This window comes from Rhinopithecus bieti, unplaced genomic scaffold (assembly GCF_001698545.2).
Source record: "Rhinopithecus bieti isolate Rb0 unplaced genomic scaffold, ASM169854v2 scaffold_15570, whole genome shotgun sequence".
Classification (NCBI taxonomy): Eukaryota; Metazoa; Chordata; class Mammalia; order Primates; family Cercopithecidae; genus Rhinopithecus; species Rhinopithecus bieti.
Window position 1 is genome coordinate 230993 of NW_016808199.1, and position 19553 is coordinate 250545.

Here is a 19553-nt window from a genome sequence, read left to right on the forward strand (position 1 = left end):
TATATATATATACACACGCACACACACACACACACACACATATATATATATATCTCACCACCTATTTCAGGAATCAAAAAATGGGAAATTTAGAATTACCACATTATCAGAAAATTTTGTTTAAAATCCTAGGTGAGGCCAGTCATGGTTGCTCAGGCCTGTAATCCCAGCACTTTGGGAGGCTGAGGCGGGTAGATCATTTGAGGTCAGGAGTTCGAGAGCAGCCTAGCCAACATGGTGAAACCCCGCCTGTACTAAAAATATAAAAATTAGCTGGGTGTGGTGGCACACTCCTGTAATCCAGCTACTCAGGAGGCTGAGGCAGGAGAATTGCTTGAACCCAGGAGATGGAGGTTGCAGTGAGCCAAGATTGTGCCAGGGTACTCCAGCTGGGCAACAGAGTGAGACTCCATCTCAAAGAATAAAAATAAAATCCTAGATGAAAATAAAGGTAAATCTGGTTCATTCTAGGACTCTTTGTTTCTTCTAACAATATGAATATGTTTCTGTTCTTTTTAAACATTTCTGGGTTTGAGCAGTTCTTTTCACTTTACTCTTTTAATAGCCAAAATCAGGTATTTGTAGCGACTGCAGTCTCCATCTTCTGGCCTTGTATTGATGAAAAGCAAAACAACCACCCCAAATTAACTGCTTTTATTCTTTTCAGATGAAATTATTTTACTTCAAGAAAAATAGGGCTTGGCCCTTTATCTCTGACTGCTCATCAAATTATCTGAATGGCTTTGCCTATGAAAGAGAAATGAAAGGGGAATAAATTGGGATATTCAATAACTATTTTATGTGATTTTCTATTTTCAGGTATCAATCATGGAGATCTTAATGACCATAATATTTTAATAGAGTCTAGCAAGTCAGCCTCTGGAAATGCTGAATATCAAGTGTCTGGGATTTTAGACTTTGATGACATGAGCTATGGCTACTATGTGTTTGAACTGGCAATTACCATCATGTACATGATGATTGAAAGCAAGAATCCTATACAAGTAGGAGGCCATGTCCTTGCAGGGTTTGAAAGCATCACCCCACTGACAGCTGTAGAGAAGGGTGCTTTGTTTTTACTTGTATGCAGTCGTTTTTGCCAGTCACTTGTCATGGCTGCATACTCTTGCCAGCTATACCCAGAGAACAAAGACTATTTCATGGTTACTGCAAAAACCGGGTGGAAACACTTACAGCAAATGTTTGACATGGGTCAGAAAGCTGTAGAAGAAATCTGGTTTGAAACTGCCAAATCCTATGAATCTGGGATCTCCATGTGACTGAGATCTCCATGTGACTAAAAGTTCACTTTAATGTGGGTAATTAAAATAGGGTCCAATCAAATTTTAGGAAGGATTTTCCTGTATAGTTAAAAATCAATTGATGGAATGGATCAATTCTGAATATGACAGAGCACATGAAATCCCTAGGTCTTCAAGCAATCTCATGACAATTTTTTAAAATTCACAAAAGTACCACGAGCAAGCATATTTTTCTGTGAGTCTCACTTGCCATGTCTATAAACACATATGATACCATTTTGAATCAGATAATCTCACAAGATCTATTCCAGCCCTGAGATTAATGACTGTTTTCAATTTTTAAAATAATATATACATACAGATATATTGACATATTTTAAATATCTGGACATAACATACTGACCTAGATAACATACTAGCAGTTCTATGAAACCTCCTCTGATCTGTCCTTTCTTTCAAATCCCAGTGCACTGTGTCTTTTTCATGGCCCATCACTTTGCATAATGGATTATGGTTGTACAGTCATCTTGCCTGAGAGCTATTGAGGGCAGAGACCATGTAGAACTTATTTTTGTCTCCTCGTCCCTTCTTATCACACCTATTATAGTGCCTTTCCTACAAAGAGGTCTTTAAAAATATTTGAAAATAAATGTGTGCCAGAAGAAAGGATGGAGAAGGCACACACTAAGATGCTTTAGGAGAAAGCACAGACAGCATTCTTTTTTTTTTTTTTTTTTTTTTGAGACAGAGTCTTACACTATTGCCCGGGCTGGAGTGCAATGGCATAATTTCGGCACTGCAACCTCCACCTCCCAGGTTCAGGCAATTCTCCTGCCCCAGCCTCCTGAGTAGGTGGGATTACAGGCGCCCACTGCCATGCCTGGCTTATTTTTTGTATTTTTTAGTAGAGACGGGGTTTCACTATGTTGGCCAGGCTGGTCTTGAACTCCTGACCCTGTGATCCACCCACCTCAGCCTCCCAAAGTGCTGGGATTATAGGCGTCAGCCATCACGCCTGGCCACAGGCAGCATTCTTGGAGAAAAAATTTTAACTTGTCTGAGAAGGTGATTGAAACTGGAACTCCAGAGACAGATGCTGGAAGACCCTGGGAACTGCAAGGAAGCAAATAATGACATCCAGGCAAGGCCACTAACCCCTCACCTACCTAAATATTATGGTTCCTTTCAGACTGATACCAGGAACCTCCTTAAGCATATATATTTTAATTCTCTATAATTTATTTTTGGATGACTATGAAGTAGATTGGGTAGACTGAAGCTCACTGTATACTTGGCTGAAGGTTTCCCACTGTGTTTCCTTCACTGGTTTCTCTTCATGTCTCCTTTAGTATGATTTAGTAAATGGCTGTTTACTATTCTTATGGTTTCAACTATTCATTGTCTACAGATGACTCAAGCCTAGAACCCTGGCCATTCAAATACCCAATAGTTATCTTTCTATATATAGGAACAGGCATTGATCCTATCTCCATCTTTCTGTCTACCTACCTAGTCTTCCCAAAGTAGATATTTCTCTAAATTGTCTTATATGGTTCATTTTTTACTTCTTTGTCCCTCAATTTCGTTTCATTTCTTTTCTTTTCTTTCTTTTTTTTTTTTTTGAGGGCAGGGGGACAGGGTTTCACTGCAGCCTCAACCTCCTGGGCTCAGGTGATCCTCCCACCTCAGCCTCCCTAGTAGCTGGGACTTCAGGCATGTGCCACCATGCCCAGCTAATTCTTTAAATTTTTGTAGAGATTGGGGTAATACCTATCTCATAGAGTTAACAGAGTTCATTGTGAGAATTTCATGAGAGAACAGTGCCAAGTGCTTAACACAGTGTGTGGCACATAGGACTCAGTAACTATTTACTCAATAAATGAACCATATTCCAGGCTATCCAAACTCAAAATATTGGAGTAATTTTTTGCTTGCCTCTCTTACATTCAGTGAGCCCTACTGGTTTTTAGAATCGTAGAATTTTAGGAATCTCTGTCTTTCTTGAGTTTTTTGGGTTTTTTTTGGGTTTTTTTGTTTGTTTGAGTCAGGGTCTCACTCTGTCACCCACACTGGAGTGCAGTGGTGTGATCACAGCTCACTGTAACCTCTACCTCCTGAGCTCAAGCAGTCCTCCCACCTCAGCCTCCTGAGTAGCTGGGAGTACAGGCATGTGCCACCATGCCTGGCTAATTTATTTTATTTTGTAGAGATAAGGTCTCACTGTTGCCCAGGCTAGTTTCAAACCCCTGGAGTCAAGCAATCCTCCTGCCTTGGCCTCCCTAAATGCTAGGACTACAGGCGTGAGCTATCATACCCAGCCTGTGCTGTTTTTTAACAATATATAATAAAAGCCAACATTTATTCAGCACTGAAGTATTTTACACACATTAGCTTACTCAATTTTTACAACAAACCCATGAGGGAAGTACTGTTATTATTAATCCTCATTTTCAGATAATAGCAGCTGAAAAAGTAAAAATAATTTGCTCAAAGAGAGCTAGGGCTTAAGTCAGGTCTTTCTGATGCAGACCATGCTCTTCACTACCACGAAGTTCCACGCTACTTTCTCTCCCTCTCCCTCCTCTCCTGTCCCTGCTGCACACACACACATACACACACTCACACACACTAGGAGGAACAAATGAGATCATTCCCATGAAAGCACTTACGTTTCTCAAATTTAAGGGATTGTGGTTTTATCTAGGTTGACCACTCAAGCTAAAACTGGGAACCAGAAAATGGACTGAAACTTGGGTTTCACTTTCAGACCAGTGTTGATCCTCTGAATTGATGAAACTCTATAGATTTCCCTCTTGATTGCCCCTGCTAACATAGATTTCCTTTCACGCAATTCCTAATGCAAATATTGCTGACCACTGTTTAGATGTTTATATGCTACATTACATTGATATTTTACTATTTGGTGTTTGTTCTAACTTGTCTCCAATCAATCAATTTCATGTGGTTTATATAAACTCTTTGGTGGCTGTGATGGTTAGTTTTAGGTGTCAACTTGCCTGGATTAAGGGACACAGAGATAGGTAGCAAAGCATTATTCCTGAGCATGTCTGTGCAGAAGTTTCCAGAAGAGACTGGCATTTGAATCAGTAGCTGAGTAAGGAAGATCCCCCTCACCAATATGGGTGGGCACCATCCAATCTGTTGAAGGTCTGGATAGAACAAAAAGACAAAGGAAAGATGGATTCAGTCTCTCTCCTGGGACAGCCATCTTTTCTTGCCCTCAGATAGCAAAACTCCATGTTCTTGGCCTTCAAACTCCAGGACTTAACCAGCAGCCCCTCAGGGCTGCTTAGGTCCTCAGCCTCAGACTGAGAGTTACACCATCATCTCCTTTGTTCTCCAGCCTTTAGACTCAAACTGAATCACACAATTGGCTTCACTGGTTCTTCAGCTAACAGAGAGCAATCGTGGGACTTCTTAGCCTCCATAATTTAGTTCCATAATAAATCCCCTTCTGTCTGTCTACCTATCCATCCATCCATCCCATTGATTCGGTTTCTCTGGAGAACCCTAATACAATGCATAAATTAAACATTTATTTTACTTTACCTTCAGGACCTAGCACCATGCCAAGCCCCTAGAAGACCCAGTAAAGATCTGTTGAATAAACTGTAAGAATGAACACACTACTACAAGTGCCAGGTCCTGGTCCTTTCAAACAACGTGGAGAAAACCCAGTTCCAGATTTAGTAATTAATACCATATGTCTGGCAAAGACTCTTTGCTCTTGCAAATGCCTTCTGTCCAGGCTTTTAACGCCCCTGGACTACAACACACCTTTACTTTCTGGTGTTCTTAGTCTCCCTAACCTCTGCACTTCGTATTATGTAGGCAGATAAAAACTCTGGTTACATATATTGCTGTGTGATGACCAAAAAAATTATGGCTTAAAACTTCAATCATTTTATTAGCTTATGGTTTCTGGCAGTCATGAATTCAGACAGGCCCTGGGACAGTTTGTCTCTGCTCCCCAGTGCTGGGGCCTCAGCTAGGAAGACTTTAAGGCTGGGAGAGATTTGATGCCTGGGAGAGACTCAATCACTGTGTAACTGAACACTCGTTTCTTAAGAGTCCAATTGACAAGGGTGAGGTATGATAGAAAGAATTTATTAACCAAAAATAGTAAAGGGAAAGCAGTCAGATTCCTATCCAAATTAATGGCTTCTATTTTTAGGAAGAAGGCAGGGGTTTAAAAAGAAAAAACTTGATAAGGAAGACATGCAAGAACTGGGCTGAGTACAGTTGTCCGTGTGTCTTGTTCTGGTGGCTATCTTGGGTTCTGGTCCACCTGGACCCTGGGCTGATGGCATTTCAACAATGGCCAGGTTGTTAACTAGCTGCCTTGAAGTAATCTGTGGAACCTTGCAGCTGGGTCTCCAGACTTGGTCTCTGTGTCTCAGGATTGACCCCTGGAACTTCTAAGAAGACACATAATTAGATACTAATAGACAGTTATGTGAAGGGAGTATATATGATGAGAAAGGGAAGGATGTGGAGTCTAGAAAAGGCTTCTGCAGTTTGCCTCAAGGTTATATCTTTAAACCCAAGGAAAAGGAGGAAAAAAATTTAATGCAATTTGAAGCTAAGCTGCCTGGTTACAACTGGGTACTAGGATCATCTGGAGGGATCTTCACTCAGCTATCTGGCAGGTGACACTGGGACTTCATCTAGGCTGTTGGCCAAACACCTCTCCATGTGGCCTTTGCCTCCTCACAGCATAGTGTCTGGGTCCCAAGAACGACCATCCCAAGAGGACAAGACAGAACCATATCACTATTTGTGACTTGCTCTTGGAAGTCACATGATATCCCTTCCATTGTAGTCACAGGCTCACCCAGATTCAGAATAAGGGGACACAGAACCTCTCAATGGGAACCATCTGTGGCACATTGTAAGAGGAACATGTGGGATGAGAGATGTTGAGGGTTCATCATCCTAAAACATCACTTTAATCCTGTCTTCCCATTACTGACCAAAACAAATTCTGGCACTGAAAGCACTCTACACTTTGGCCTCAAACGCCTTTCCTTCTTTACTTCCTGTATTATCTCCTCCATTCAGATCAGATGGAACTACTCAGTCACCCACACTTGTCAGACTCATTCTTCTTTTGTCCTTTTTCTCAACTAATCCTTCTTCTTTTGACCTGAGAAATTCTACCTCTGACTTAAAAGTTCCTGTTCACTGAATTCTGCAGAATGAACTAAGGTGGTAGGCAGGGGCCCTCAGAGATGCCATACGTTACACCACCTGAGGATGCTTTCAGAGCACCACCTGCATGTGACTCTTTGCCATCTTGCCTTGGCTCACTTCCCTGTGTGCTTGGAAAGCAGAGACGGTAGGTGAGACCCCAAAATGCAACTTCCTTCCAAGCTATCTCCTTTTCAAAGCCCACATCCCCCAATTATTTTGCAACCAACACAAAGAGGACGGAGTTTCTGCCCAATGGGCTGCTTTTTGGGACAGACTGAGCAGATGACTTCATATGAACCCAGATCTAGTCAACCTTCTAGCCTGAAAAAACCTGAAATGAACAGTAGATAGTTTACATAGGGACCGAGGCTGAATGAGGAAAAGGGTGGAGAGATGGATAATGAACACATAAGTATGACAATTTCAGTAAAGAAGATAAAATGGTGCGAGTATATGCTGACAGTAGGGTATTGTTTTAACTACGCTGGTCAGGGAAATCCTTTCTGACTGGTGAAAAGCAGAGAAACAGACCAAGGTGAAAATTCTCCCAAAAGTGTGAACCTCACCATAATTGTTTTTTAATTTTTAGAGCCAGAGTTTTTGTCTGTCACCCAGGCTGGAGTGCAGTGGCGCGATCACAGCTCACTACAGCCTCAAACGCCTAGCCTCAAGCCATCCTCCTGCCGCAGCCTCCCAAAGCAGTAGAATTACGAGCGTGAGTCACCATGCCCGACCATCATCATAATTTTTTTTTTTTTTTTTTTTGAGATGGAGCCTCACTCTGTTGCCCAGGCTGGAGTGAAGTGGTACACTCTTGGCTCACTGCAACGTCCGCTTCCTGAGTTCAAGCGATTCTCATGCCTCAGCTTCCTGGGATTACAGGCGTGCACCACACACCCGGGTAATTTTTGTAGTTTTAGTAGAGACGTGGTTTCACCATGTTGGCCAGGCTGGTCTCGAACTCCCGACCTCAGGTGATCCACCCTCCTCGACCTCCCAAAGTGCTGGTGCTGGGATTACAGGCGTGAGCCACCCAGCTTTCCTCATCATAAGGTAAATGTCCAAAATGTATGCATCAGCAGTAAAAGTGAAAGCCAGAATGAAAAAGGGAGATGATGACAGGGGTAAAGTCTCATGTGATTGGAACCATTTCGGGAAACAGGACAAGAATGGTAGCAATTAAGAAGCCGGTCCACACTATTTGCTATCCTAGGTCTGAATAGTGAAGAGAAAGTGAAAGTAGAGCGCCAAGGGTAAGAGAAGGAAACTAGTTATTCCACCTTCTGGTTGGCTACGGTCTTCCTGCCCTCCTCCCCATGGCACAGCAACTCCTCCACCTGCTGCAGCGCCGCAGCGCCTCCGCACCCCCGCGCCCCAGCTTCCACTAGGGCCACGGGTTCTAGCTCCGCCCCACAAGGAGGACTTCCGTGTCCTCGGCCATCCCACTACCCCCTCCCTTAGCGGTTCTGCGCAAGCGCGGGGGCCATATTAGTAGCGGTTGCTCGATCAGCGCTGGTGGTTTATTTTCCCCCGGAGATAAAGGCTCAGTGGACATCTGAAGTCTTCAGGGTCTTCCATCTGGTGAGCCTTTGGCCCCTGGGGGCCCGCGGAAGCATGGCCGCTCTTCCCTTGGGCTGGTGTCGTGAACGTCAAGACAGTCGGTCCCGGCCTGCAGTTGCCGCTGAGGAGCAGTGGGCACGATGACTCTGCACCGCCTCCACGGTGACGGACCAGCTGCCGGGAATGGCCCCCGCCGGCCGCCGTCGGGGGCTTCCCCGTGCCGAGCTTGGACGGCGGGGCCCGGCGAGGGGGCGAGCTGAGGGTGGGGGTCTGTGGGCAGGACCCAGGAGTCGGGGCGGCTTCCGTCCCCGGGAGTTCGGTACGTGAAAGTTAGCGCTCCCGGAGGTGCCGGTGAACTCAAAATCGTGCTGTGACCGGCGTCAGGCGTGGAGACCACAGAAAGTTGTGCTTACTCTCGAATCAGAAATCCCCGGCGTGTCTCTCTGTGTCCTACCTGTTTCTCTGCTCTGGGCCATCCTTCCTTTGCACCTTCCTATTACCTCAACCATGGTGTTCGCTGCCCTCCGTCTCTCACCAGCCAGAGTGATCATTTAAAATGCTAATCAGTTCTTGTGGGCCTTGGGAATCATTCAGAGGAGCCCCAGTGGCTGAGGGAGAAAATTCTGTTTTTACCTGGGCACGCGGGCTCTCCAGGATTTGATTCCAGCTTACCTTTCCAGTCTTGATTCCCTATATTCCAGTATTTGGGAATGTGGGCTTTGGACTGAGGCTTTACCAAATAACGCTGAGCACCCAGTATTGCCTTTTGCACGAATGGTACTGATGGTACCCAAGATAACTGCCTCCACCCCCAAGTTCAGGACTCTCTGGAGAAGGGCTAAGTGTCTTAACTTGGCATTCAAGGCTCCGCAGGATTTGGATACTCGCTTAGCTCTTATTTATATATTTTTAAAAACATCAGTAGTTTGTCTCATGCCCACTAAGCTATCCTGCCTCACAGCTCAGTACCCTTTGTTCATACCTTCTGCTCTGTCTGGAGTGCCCTTCCCTTCTTTCTTCCCCTGTTCTTTCTCTTAGACCCAAGAGTTCTCAGCCTTATTTCTGCCTCTCCCGTCTCTGATTTACTTTCATTTTCTGTATCGGTTTCTCAAAAAATACTTTCTGGATTTTTTTCATCATCCCTTTTCCCATTCTACCCCCGGTTCCTCTTTCCGCATTATAATCTATGACTACCTCTCTCACCTAACTGCCAGTATTAGCTTTTCAGGACAGGAATTGGTTTTACACATTTTGGTATTCCAGCATCTAGCATAACGCCTGACACTTAGCTGAATAAAGGGAGTAAATAAAACAGATTTGTAAAGTCAGCAAATGCTTTTTAATTTGTGAATCTTATTTTGATGATGATCTGATTTTCTTTTTACAGGAACTGTATAAAGTTCAGAAAACATGGTAAGTTAATACACGTGCCAGTAAACTGTTGCCTGATAAATAGTATTGCTTGTACTCAGCTTACAGACTTGTGTGGGAAAATTGAAATAGAAGGAAAGCAGTGAGATGGGGCCTTTTTTCTTGTCAGTTTCCTCTCACCTGCTGAACTTCGTATACCAGGATAGGTTTTGTAAGGTGATTTGTAGGCTTGCAGGAGTTGGCCTACTTTCAGTGGTTAGGAATCACTCATGTGTTTTTCCTTTGCAGTCTCGAAGATACGACTCCAGGACCACTATATTTTCTCCAGAAGGTAAAATAGAAATTGTTTAATCTGCCTCAAGTTAAAAAAAAAATGTGTTAGACTTTTAGAAAAAAAAATTACAAACTTTTTTTGGTAGTTGCAAAGTTCATCCTTTTTGTACTTCGAAGCAATTATGGTCACCGGGTTGATTATACCATAGAAGAGTGAAAGTGGGAATTTGTTTCTAGCTTGCTTCATTGCTGATTTCTTTTGGGTCAGTGGTGCAAGAGCATAGAGGAGAGTCTTGGCTTCTCACTGCTTTTGTTTTGTAGGTCGCTTATACCAAGTTGAATATGCCATGGAAGCTATTGGACATGCAGGCACCTGTTTGGGAATTTTAGCAAATGATGGTGTTTTGCTTGCAGCAGAGAGACGCAACATCCACAAGCTTCTTGATGAAGTCTTTTTTTCTGAAAAAATTTATAAACTCAATGAGTAAGTGAGATTTTAGGAAAGAGTTTTAAAAAAATCTCACTTTCTCACATAAGTGGGATCTATGTAATTTGGGAGGGCTCTTCCGTGTGATGTGGTAGGATTGAAGTTGTGCCTTTATTTTGCTTAAAACCTCTTTGAGGCCTGGTACCATGTGTTACTCCTTTTAAGTGCAGGGCAAACACTTAGTGGAGAAACTAGCATTGCGTAGTGGTAAGAGTACAGACTTAGTAGTCACACAGATTTGGGTTCAGCTCCAGGCTTCCCCCGTGCAGGCTATGTGATCTTGCACAAATTATTTAATTTCTTTGGGCCTCAGAGTCTCCTAAAGTGGTTGTGGCAGTTTAATGAAATAAAATGAATGAAATAAAATAGTATAGTGTCTGGCATATAGTAGGCCCTTAAAGTATTGTTTAGAATAGCTATGCAGGATTTTGTTGAATTATACTGAATCTTACTAAAGAACAAGCCTGTTGGAGGTCTCGGAAGAATTTAGCCAAGCCTTGTACACGGTATGATATGTTCGTTATATTTAGGTGTGCAGAACTTTGCAGCTCATGGAGAGCTGGCCATGCTAAGTAGAGACTTTCCCTTCAGTGATGGTGGGCTTGGTAAATGCTGATTATCAGGGCCTTTTGATACACTTGTCCAAAGTGGTGTCACCCCTCCACAGAGCCTCTGTTGGGCTCACCCAACAGCTGGCACACTTGGCTAGGCATAGTCACAGGGTGAGTCTCAGCTATAAGAGAGCCAGGGCAGCCCTCAGGAAATGTTCCAAAAAAAATGAAATGCATCTCGAGTAGGAGTCTAGCCCTGTACTTCCTAAGCAGGCTTGTAAACCCTCCTGCCACTGTCCCCTGTCACCTCCATCAAGCCAGGCCTTAGGAAATGAATACTACTCAAGAGCAGTCTGTCTAGCAAAATCTTTTTTTTTTTTTTTTTTTGAGACAGATTCTCGCTTTGTCACCCAGGCTGGAGTACAGTGACGCCATCTCGGCTCGCTGCAACTTCTGCCTCCCAGGCTCAAGTGATCCTCCCACCCCAGTCTCCCAAGTAGCTGGGACTATAGGTGCGCACCACCATACCCAGTTAGTTTTTGTAGTTTTTGTTGAGATGGGATTTCGCCACATTGCCCAGGCTGGTCTTAATCTCCTGGGCTCAAGCCCTCCATCTACTTCGGCCTCCCAAAGTGCTGGGATTACAGGCATGAGCCATTGTGGCGAGCCTGTCTTTGTATTCTCTGTTGCTAAATCTTCTTGAGATTTACTTTAGCTTCTTGGCGTTAATCCTGTTACCCTATTCACAGGGTGGTAATGATAAATACATCTATTAACGAACTTAAGGGTGCATTTATTTATCTTTCATGTTGAATGACATCAAGTAAACGTCTCCTACAAAGATAAGACTTTTATAGGTTTCTTCTGAAGGAAGTAGCTGCTGTGAAGCAAACGTAGTGAATTGCTAATAGAATTCTGTGCTTTTTAATATTTATAAACGCTCCTTGCAGGCATCTTCCCTGCTTACAGATCAATATCTTTTTTTCTTCAAGGGACATGGCTTGCAGTGTGGCAGGCATAACTTCTGATGCTAATGTTCTGACTAATGAACTAAGGCTCATTGCTCAAAGGTATGGTCATAAATAGCATAACTGATGATGCAGAAATTAGTTTTGATGTTTCTTTGTGTTTTTGAGATGGAGTCTCACTCTGTTGCCCAGGCTGGAGTGCAGTGGCGCCACCTTGGCTCACTGCAACCTCTACCTCCCGGGTTCACGCCATTCTCCTGCCTCAGCCTCCCAAGTAGCTGGGACTACAGGCGCGTGCCACCACACCCGGTTAATTTTTGTTTTTTTAGTAGAGACGGGGTTTCACTGTGTTAGCCAGGATGGTCTCGATCTCCTGACCCCATGATCCACCCACCTCGGCCTCCCAAAGTGCTGGGATTACAGGCGTGGCCACCGCGGCTGGCCTAGTTTTGAAGTTTCTAAGGAGAGCTCACTTTTGCAAAGATTAAAGTCATTAAAAATCTTTGAATTGAAAATTACAGATTTTTTTCAACCAAACTTACAAAATATTATTTACTATGAGAATATTCGGATGTTGACTTGTTCCCTCCCCTTCAAATTACAAATGACTGTTAGGTTGCCCCCATGGCATGGATTGCTTTTCAGAGAATATTTTCCTTAGAGTCTGTGTTTTAGAGAAAACTACTAATATGCCCATCTCTTTATCCTAGGTATTTATTACAGTATCAGGAGCCGATACCTTGTGAGCAGTTGGTTACAGCACTGTGTGATATCAAGCAAGCTTATACACAATTTGGAGGTACTTAATTTTTTTGAAAATGTTATTCCGGGCCGGGTGCGGTGGCTCGAGCCTGTAATCCAGCACTTTGGGAGGCTGAGACGGGCAGATCACAAGGTCAGGAGATCGAGACCATCCTGGCTAACACAGTGAAACCCCGTCTCTACTAAAAATACAAAAAAATTAGCCAGGCATGCTGGTGGGCGCCTGTAGTCCCAGCTACTCGGGAGGCTGAGGCAGGAGAATGGCGTAAACCTGGGAGGCGGAGCTTGCAGTGAGCCGAGATCGCACCACTGCACTCCAGCCTGGGCGACAGAGCGAGACTCCATCTCAAAAAAAAGAAAATGTTATTCCAAAAAGTTAAGACATTTTATGAGTTATAACCCTTTTGAGGTAGTAAAAAACTGAAAATAGACCCTTTGTTTTAAATTGAATTTAATTTTTTTAATTGACAAATAAGAATTGTACATATTCGGCCGGGCGCGGTGGCTCAAGCCTGTAATCCCAGCACTTTGGGAGGCCGAGACGGGCGGATCACGAGGTCAGGAGATCAAGACCATCCTGGCTAACACGGTGAAACCCCGTCTCTACTAAAAAATACAAAAAACTAGCTGGGCGAGGTGGCGGGTGCCTGTAGTCCCAGCTACTCGGAAGGCTGAGACAGGAGAATGGCTTAAACCCGGGAGGCGGAGCTTGCAGTGAGCTGAGATCCGGCCACTGCACTCCAGCCTGGGGCACAGAGCAAGACTCCATCTCCAAAAAAAAAAAAAAAAAGAATTGTACATATTCGTTGGGTACATAATGATGTTTCGGTACACATAATGATCAGATCAGGGTAAATGGCACATTAATCATCTCAAACACTTCTTTGTGTTGGGAGCCTTCCATATCCTTCTAGCTATTTGAAACTAACGTGTTACAGTTAACCATATTAATCCTACAGTAGCGTAAAACACTAGAATTTCATACATTCTTTTTCTTTTTTTTTTTTGAGACAGAATCTCACTCTGTCGCCCAAACTGGAGTGCAGTGGCCAGATCTCAGCTCACTGCAAGCTCTGCCTTTCGGGTTTACACCATTCTCCTGCCTCAGCCTCCTGAGTAGCTGGGACTACAGGTGCCTGCCACCTCGCCCAGCTAGTTTTTTGTATTTTTTAGTAGAGACGGGGTTTAGCCAGGATGGTCTCGATCTCCTGACCTCGTGATCCGCCCGTCTCGGCCTCCCAAAGTGCTGGGATTACAGGCTTGAGCCACTGCACTCGGCCCATACATTCTTGCTTCATGAATGAACGTGTTCCTCCACCATGTAGATTACCCTAGTTTTATTAATAGGATATTGAAAGTCCAAAACAGCATTTTCAAATCTGGAAACTAACTGCTGTTTACATAATAATGAAATTCAGTACTGGTCCTTTGTCTGTTCCCTCTCCTGGCTGTGTCCAAATCGTAGAAACAAAAGTGGAATTTGTAATGGAGCTTATCTCTGGTAGCCAGAATACAGAACAGTTTATGAATGCTTAAGTTCACAGAGAAAGGTTTAGCTACATTCACTGAGCTCAAGTAACTATAATGATACTAAATTTAGATTATTCATATATTTGGCTTTTTGTCTTTGTTAAAGGAAAACGTCCGTTTGGTGTTTCATTGCTGTACATTGGCTGGGATAAGCACTATGGCTTTCAGCTCTATCAGAGTGACCCAAGTGGAAATTACGGGGGATGGAAGGCCACATGCATTGGAAATAATAGCGCTGTGAGTATTTTTGTTGTGCTTTGAAATCTGGCAGAACGTCTGATAGATGCCATAATTTTGCCGTGGTGATGAATGTAAACAGTATTTGAAGATAGCTGCAACAGCCTTAATGTGATATGGAAATATCTGTGATTTCTGTTGGGGACAGAGTTGCTGGTATAGCTAATATACTGGGGTTCGTTAACTACATTAATAAATGCTAATTTTCAGTTAGGAGTTGTGAAATTAGAAGTTGTGATTTTTGTTTCACATCCTAGTTTACAGACCCCCTGAATTCTATGACAGACCCCTTGGGAGACTGAGGACCTCAGGTTAAAGACACACTATATAGAGCATCAGTACCACCTCTTCTCACCCTGTGCCATGTGTGCCCTCCCTGTCATCAAAATTATTTATATGGGCCAGGCATGATGGCTCATGCCTGTAATCCCAGGCCGAGGCAGGCAAATTGCTTGAGCCCAGCAGTTTGAGACCAGCCTGGGGAACATGGCAGAACCCCATCTCTACAAAAAGTACAAAAATTAGCTGGGCACCATGGCATGTGCTTATAATCCTAGCTACGCAGGAGGCCAAGGTGGGAGGAGGAGCACCTGAGCCTGGGGAGACTGCAGGATACAGTGAGCTAAGATCATGCCACTGCACTCCAGTCTGGGCAATAGAGTGAGCCCGTGTCAAAAAAAAAATTGTTTATACTTGTAATGCCAATAGTAATTCAGGCATTTTTCTTCTAGACCAATTCATGTTTCTAAAAAATGTAAAAACTTAAAATTCTGTGTTGATTCATGTTTTATAGGCAGCTGTGTCAATGTTGAAACAAGACTACAAAGAAGGAGAAATGACCTTGAAGTCAGCACTTGCTTTAGCTATCAAAGTACTAAATAAGACCATGGATGTTAGTAAACTCTCTGCTGAAAAAGGTAATTCATATCCTCTACCTTAATGATTTCAACTGAGCCAAGGGGAATTAGCAGCTGTAAATTTTTTTTTTTTTTTTTTTAAATATGGAGTATTGCTCTGTCACCAGGCTGGAGTGCAGTGGCACAATCTTGGCTCACTACAACCTCTGCCTTCTGAGTTCAAGTGATTCTTCTGCCTCAGCCTCCCATGTAGCTGGGACTACAGGCTCACGCCACCACGCCCAGCTAATTTTTTTTTTTTTTTTTTTTGAGTCTCACTCTGTCACCCAGGCTGGAGTTCAGTGGTGCAATCTCAGCTCACTGCAAGCTCCGCCTCCCAGGTTCACGCCATTCTCCTGCCTCAGCCTCCCGAGTAGCTGGGACTACAGGCACCCGCCACCTCGCCCGGCTAGTTTTTTGTATTTTTTTTTTAGTAGAGACGGGGTTTCACTGTGTTAGTCAGGATGGTCTCGATCTCCTGACGTCGTGATCCGCCCGTCTCGGCCTCCCAAAGTGCTGGGATTACAGGCTTGAGCCACCGCGCCCGGCCTGAAAAGAATATTTCTAAATGTTTTTCAGAAATTGTGGTAAATTAACATGTTGTTTTATGTTAGGACAGTTTAGCTCCTGGTGTTCCTTAGAAAATGCCATTTATGGCCAGGCACATTGGCTCACGCACGTAATCCCCAACACTGTGGGAGGCCGAGGTGGGCGGATCACCTGAGGTCAGGAGTTCAAGACCAGCCTGACCAACATGGTGAAACTCCCGCCTCTACTAAAAAGACAAAAAAATTGGCCAGGTTTGATGGTGCATGCCTGTAATCCCAGCCACTTAGGAGGCTGAGACAGGAGAATCACCTGAACCCGGGAGGCAAAGGCTGCAGTGAGCTGAGATCACACCATTGCACTCCAGCCTGGGCAATGAGAGCAAAACTCTGTCTCAATAAAAAGAAAAAGAAAATGTCATTTACATGCAGATTGCCCTCTGTTGTCTACTTCCACCCAGTTTCAAGGAGGCACTACTCACTTTCCCTGGTACAAAAAAATTCCTTCCACTTGAGGTATCAGTCTGCTTTTCTTGGCCATTTCATGCCCTTTTTTTTTTTTTTTTTTTTTTAAAAGACTTGAAAAGTCCGTAAAAAATAAGCTATTATTACCAGTTGAAGATTCTGGCTGAGCCCTCAGAGGTTCCTACAAGAAAATTGTGGTTCGTCTAATCGGCACAGCTAATAGCAGGCCAGCAATAGCAATTGGTCGATTATACTTTTTCTAAGAGAGTGACAAAATGGCCACTAAGAAAGTTGGGATGGGTGAGGAGAAGGTATTTAAGTAAAAATTGTAATTAAAACATTACAAAATCAAAGATATTTTGTTCTCATAAAAGGGAATAATATTAAGCATAAAACAGGAGAGTGCTGAACTAATGTTTAAATGATGTGACCAGCATAAACCATGAGTGCCTATTAAGTTTCTCTGCTAAGTATGCCTGCCTGCAATACAAATACATGTATGTGTTTGTTTTTAGTGGAAATTGCAACACTAACAAGAGAGAATGGAAAGACGGTAATCAGAGTTCTCAAACAAAAAGAAGTAGAACAGTTGATCAAAAAACATGAGGAAGAAGAAGCTAAAGCTGAGCGTGAGAAGAAAGAAAAAGAACAGAAAGAAAAGGATAAATAGACAAAATTGGAGATTTTATTACTCATTTGGGGCACCATTTCAGTGTAAAAGCTGTCCTACTCTTCCACACTAGGAAGTCTTTGACTTTTTTTAAGTGGTGCAGTGGGAAAATAGGACATTACATACTGAATTGGGTCCTTGTCATTTCTGTCCAATTGAATACCTTATTGTAATGATGATGGTTACTCTTCATGGACATCTTAATCTTCCACACACATCCTCTTTTTTTGGAATAAAATTTGGAAAACGGAAATGAAGGAATAAATTCTCTGTAGCAGTAATTGTTAAATATACAAAAACTGACAGGGCGATCATCTTCTGCACACTGTGGCTTACGGTCCTTTCACAAAGATGGGCACATTCCTCAAGCTGGCCAGATTATTTGTCGCTGTCTGCGGGGATTGGTTTGAGAATGAACACTTGAGCCAGAATTGATATATGGGTGTGGATCTTGCAGCTAGGACTGAGGCTGCCCACAGGCAGCAGCCCAAGCTGCGTGGAAGATGAGGTATAGAAGTTACGGCCACAGAGGAAAAGTGGAACCAAGAGATAAGAACAGTTACGTGTTGGCTGAAGGGAACTCTGTTGCTGGGCTTTGTTCAACCGGAGTTCCCTTGGGTGTCTGTGGCTTCATGACAGAATTGATAATGGGGCACTTAATGCATAGCCATGGTGCTTTAGCATCACCTATGCAGATTCTGATGTCCCATCCCAGATCTACTGAATTAAAATGTCTGAGGGTGGAACCCAGTAATCTGTTTTAACAAGCTCTGCATGTGATTCTCAGGAATGCTAAATAAACCTTTAGAAGGTTTTGTTGCATATTAGAATCACCTGGGAAGCTTTTGCAACTTGTAAGCATGCCATATCAATTAACTTAAGCTCTGTGGTGGAACCCAGATAGTAACATAGCTTAAACTCTTCAGGTGATTTCCATCAGCCAGAATGAGACCCGTGCATTGAGCCAGGCTTTACCCTTCTCTCAGCTGTTGTCAATCAAATACGGGATTGCGGTCTAATGCCTCATTGTAGATTTTCTTAATGCAGCTCCCTGCAGTTTTCTGTATTGGCTAAGGTATTTCCAAGCCCTATTTGCAGTACTTTTTTGAACTTCTAAATTATTCCGTTACTCTGTACAGCTGGTTCTCATTATTTTTGGTAGTTATATTCTAAAGTCACCACTAAAACTAAATAACTGAACTCTTGCACCTAGTACTGGGTTAGGGTCCTACAAGTCACTGGTCACATTTTTACCAACTGATCAGTACATAACCTGTTTTTTGTGTGTTTCTACTTAAAGACACCTTTTTAAATGTATATTGTGGATTCATTAACATAGAACTCAGCCAACAGCTCTTTACCTGAATGTTTTAGTTTTGTTTTGTTTTTTGAGACTGGGTCTTGCTCTGTCAACCAGGCTGGAGTGCAGTGGCGTGATTTTATTTCACTGCAGGCTCAAACCCTCTTCCTGCCTTGACCTCCCAGAGTGTTAACATCACAGCCCTCTTATGCTTAGGAACAACACTAAACTTTTTTTTCGTAGAGACAGCAAGCAGGGAAGGTCTCACCGTGTTTCCCGTGCCAGTCTCAAACTCCCGGACTCAAGTGATCCTCCTGCCTCAACCTCCCAAAGTGCTGACATCACAGTCCTGAATATGCCAAGCCCCCCTCGCATCACTTGCCAATCCTTCTGCCTTGGGAATGGTCTTCCTGGGTATCTATCGCCCACTCCCTCATCTCCAGGTCTCTGCTTGAATGTCACCTTTTTTGGGGTACTTCTGTGAAGAAGCAATCTTTTTCCCCTTCACACTTAACATTTTCTATTCCCCATACATACCCTGTTGATTTTTTCTCCATAGCACTCATCACCAACTGGTGTATTTGTTTATTGTTTCTCTCCACTGGAATACAGGCTTCCAGAGCAGTACTTTGTTTTCATTCAATAGTTGTGTCTCAGTACCTAGAACAGAAACTGGCACATGTTAGGCAACAAATAAATACTGATGAATGAATAAATGCCCTGGATATGCTGGTGTGAAATCCTAAAAAATACCCACTTCCCATCCAGATCAATAGCACTGGTGGATTTTCTGTATTCTGACTACCCCTTCAACACTTGCCGAAAGCTAGGACAGCTTCTTCAAAGGCAATAGTGGATAAGAGAGTCTGGTATAGTTTGCTGCCACATCAGGAAAGTCTTCAGAATTTGACCCTAACAACAGGCAAATTTCAATGTATTCATCCTTTTGTTGAAATAAATTCATACCATGGGGAAAAGCAAAAGATAGGAGGTGAGGCAAAGGCTACTCTATAACTCAGTTTTTTTCCCTACCTAGTCTAGATTCTCACACTAGCCCCACTTTCCTCTGCTCTGTGGCATATATATATATATATACTCTGCTCTGTGGCATATATATATTATGTGTATATATATTATATATATACCTAATTTTTTTTTTTTTTTTTGAGACGGAGTCTCACTGTCACGCCAGGCTGGAGTGCAGTGGCCAGATCTCAGCTCAAACTGGCAAGCTCCGCCTCCTGGGTTGCAAGCCATTCTCGCTGCCTGCCAGCCTGCCCGAGTAGCCTGGGACTACAGGCGCCCGCCATGTCGCCGGCTAGTTTTTTGTATTTTTTAGTAGAGACAGGGTTTAAGCGTGTCAGCCAGGATGGTCTCGACTCCCTGACCTGCGTGATCCGCGCCATCTCGGGCCTCCAAAGTGGCTGGGATTACAGGCTTGAGCCCACCGGCAGCCCGGCCT

At 43.5% G+C, this 19553-nt stretch overlaps 2 protein-coding genes across 7 annotated transcripts in view; both read left to right on the forward strand.

The window, feature by feature from the left end:
• Positions 1-2016, forward strand: part of HYKK (hydroxylysine kinase) — a 28119-nt gene extending 26103 nt beyond the window's left edge. The window contains exon 5 of one of the 3 annotated variants that reach the window (XM_017885764.1): positions 820-2016. In XM_017885764.1, coding sequence (XP_017741253.1) covers positions 820-1280 — 461 coding nt within the window. In that variant the 3' untranslated portion in view covers positions 1281-2016. Of the gene's footprint in view, positions 1-667; positions 797-819 lie in introns of those variants that run through there. The other 2 variants (XM_017885765.1, XM_017885766.1) reach the window with 2 other exon arrangements.
• A 5913-nt stretch (positions 2017-7929) lies between these two features.
• PSMA4 (proteasome 20S subunit alpha 4) lies at positions 7930-17056 on the forward strand. 4 transcript variants are annotated; one of them, XM_017885767.1, is made up of 9 exons: positions 7930-8057; positions 9424-9449; positions 9696-9738; positions 10002-10164; positions 11711-11788; positions 12397-12485; positions 14085-14215; positions 15009-15132; positions 16637-17052. In XM_017885767.1, the coding sequence occupies exons 2-9, from the start codon at positions 9447-9449 to the stop codon at positions 16789-16791; spliced, it is 786 nt and encodes a 261-aa protein (XP_017741256.1). In that variant the 5' UTR covers positions 7930-8057; positions 9424-9446; the 3' UTR covers positions 16792-17052. The 4 variants fall into 4 exon arrangements, with proteins under 4 accessions (XP_017741256.1, XP_017741258.1, XP_017741257.1 ...); XM_017885768.1 differs by lacking the exon at positions 7930-8057 and adding an exon at positions 8073-8198 and having other exon boundaries at positions 16637-17056; XM_017885769.1 differs by lacking the exon at positions 10002-10164 and having other exon boundaries at positions 16637-17056.
• Positions 17057-19553: the final 2497 nt, after the last annotated feature.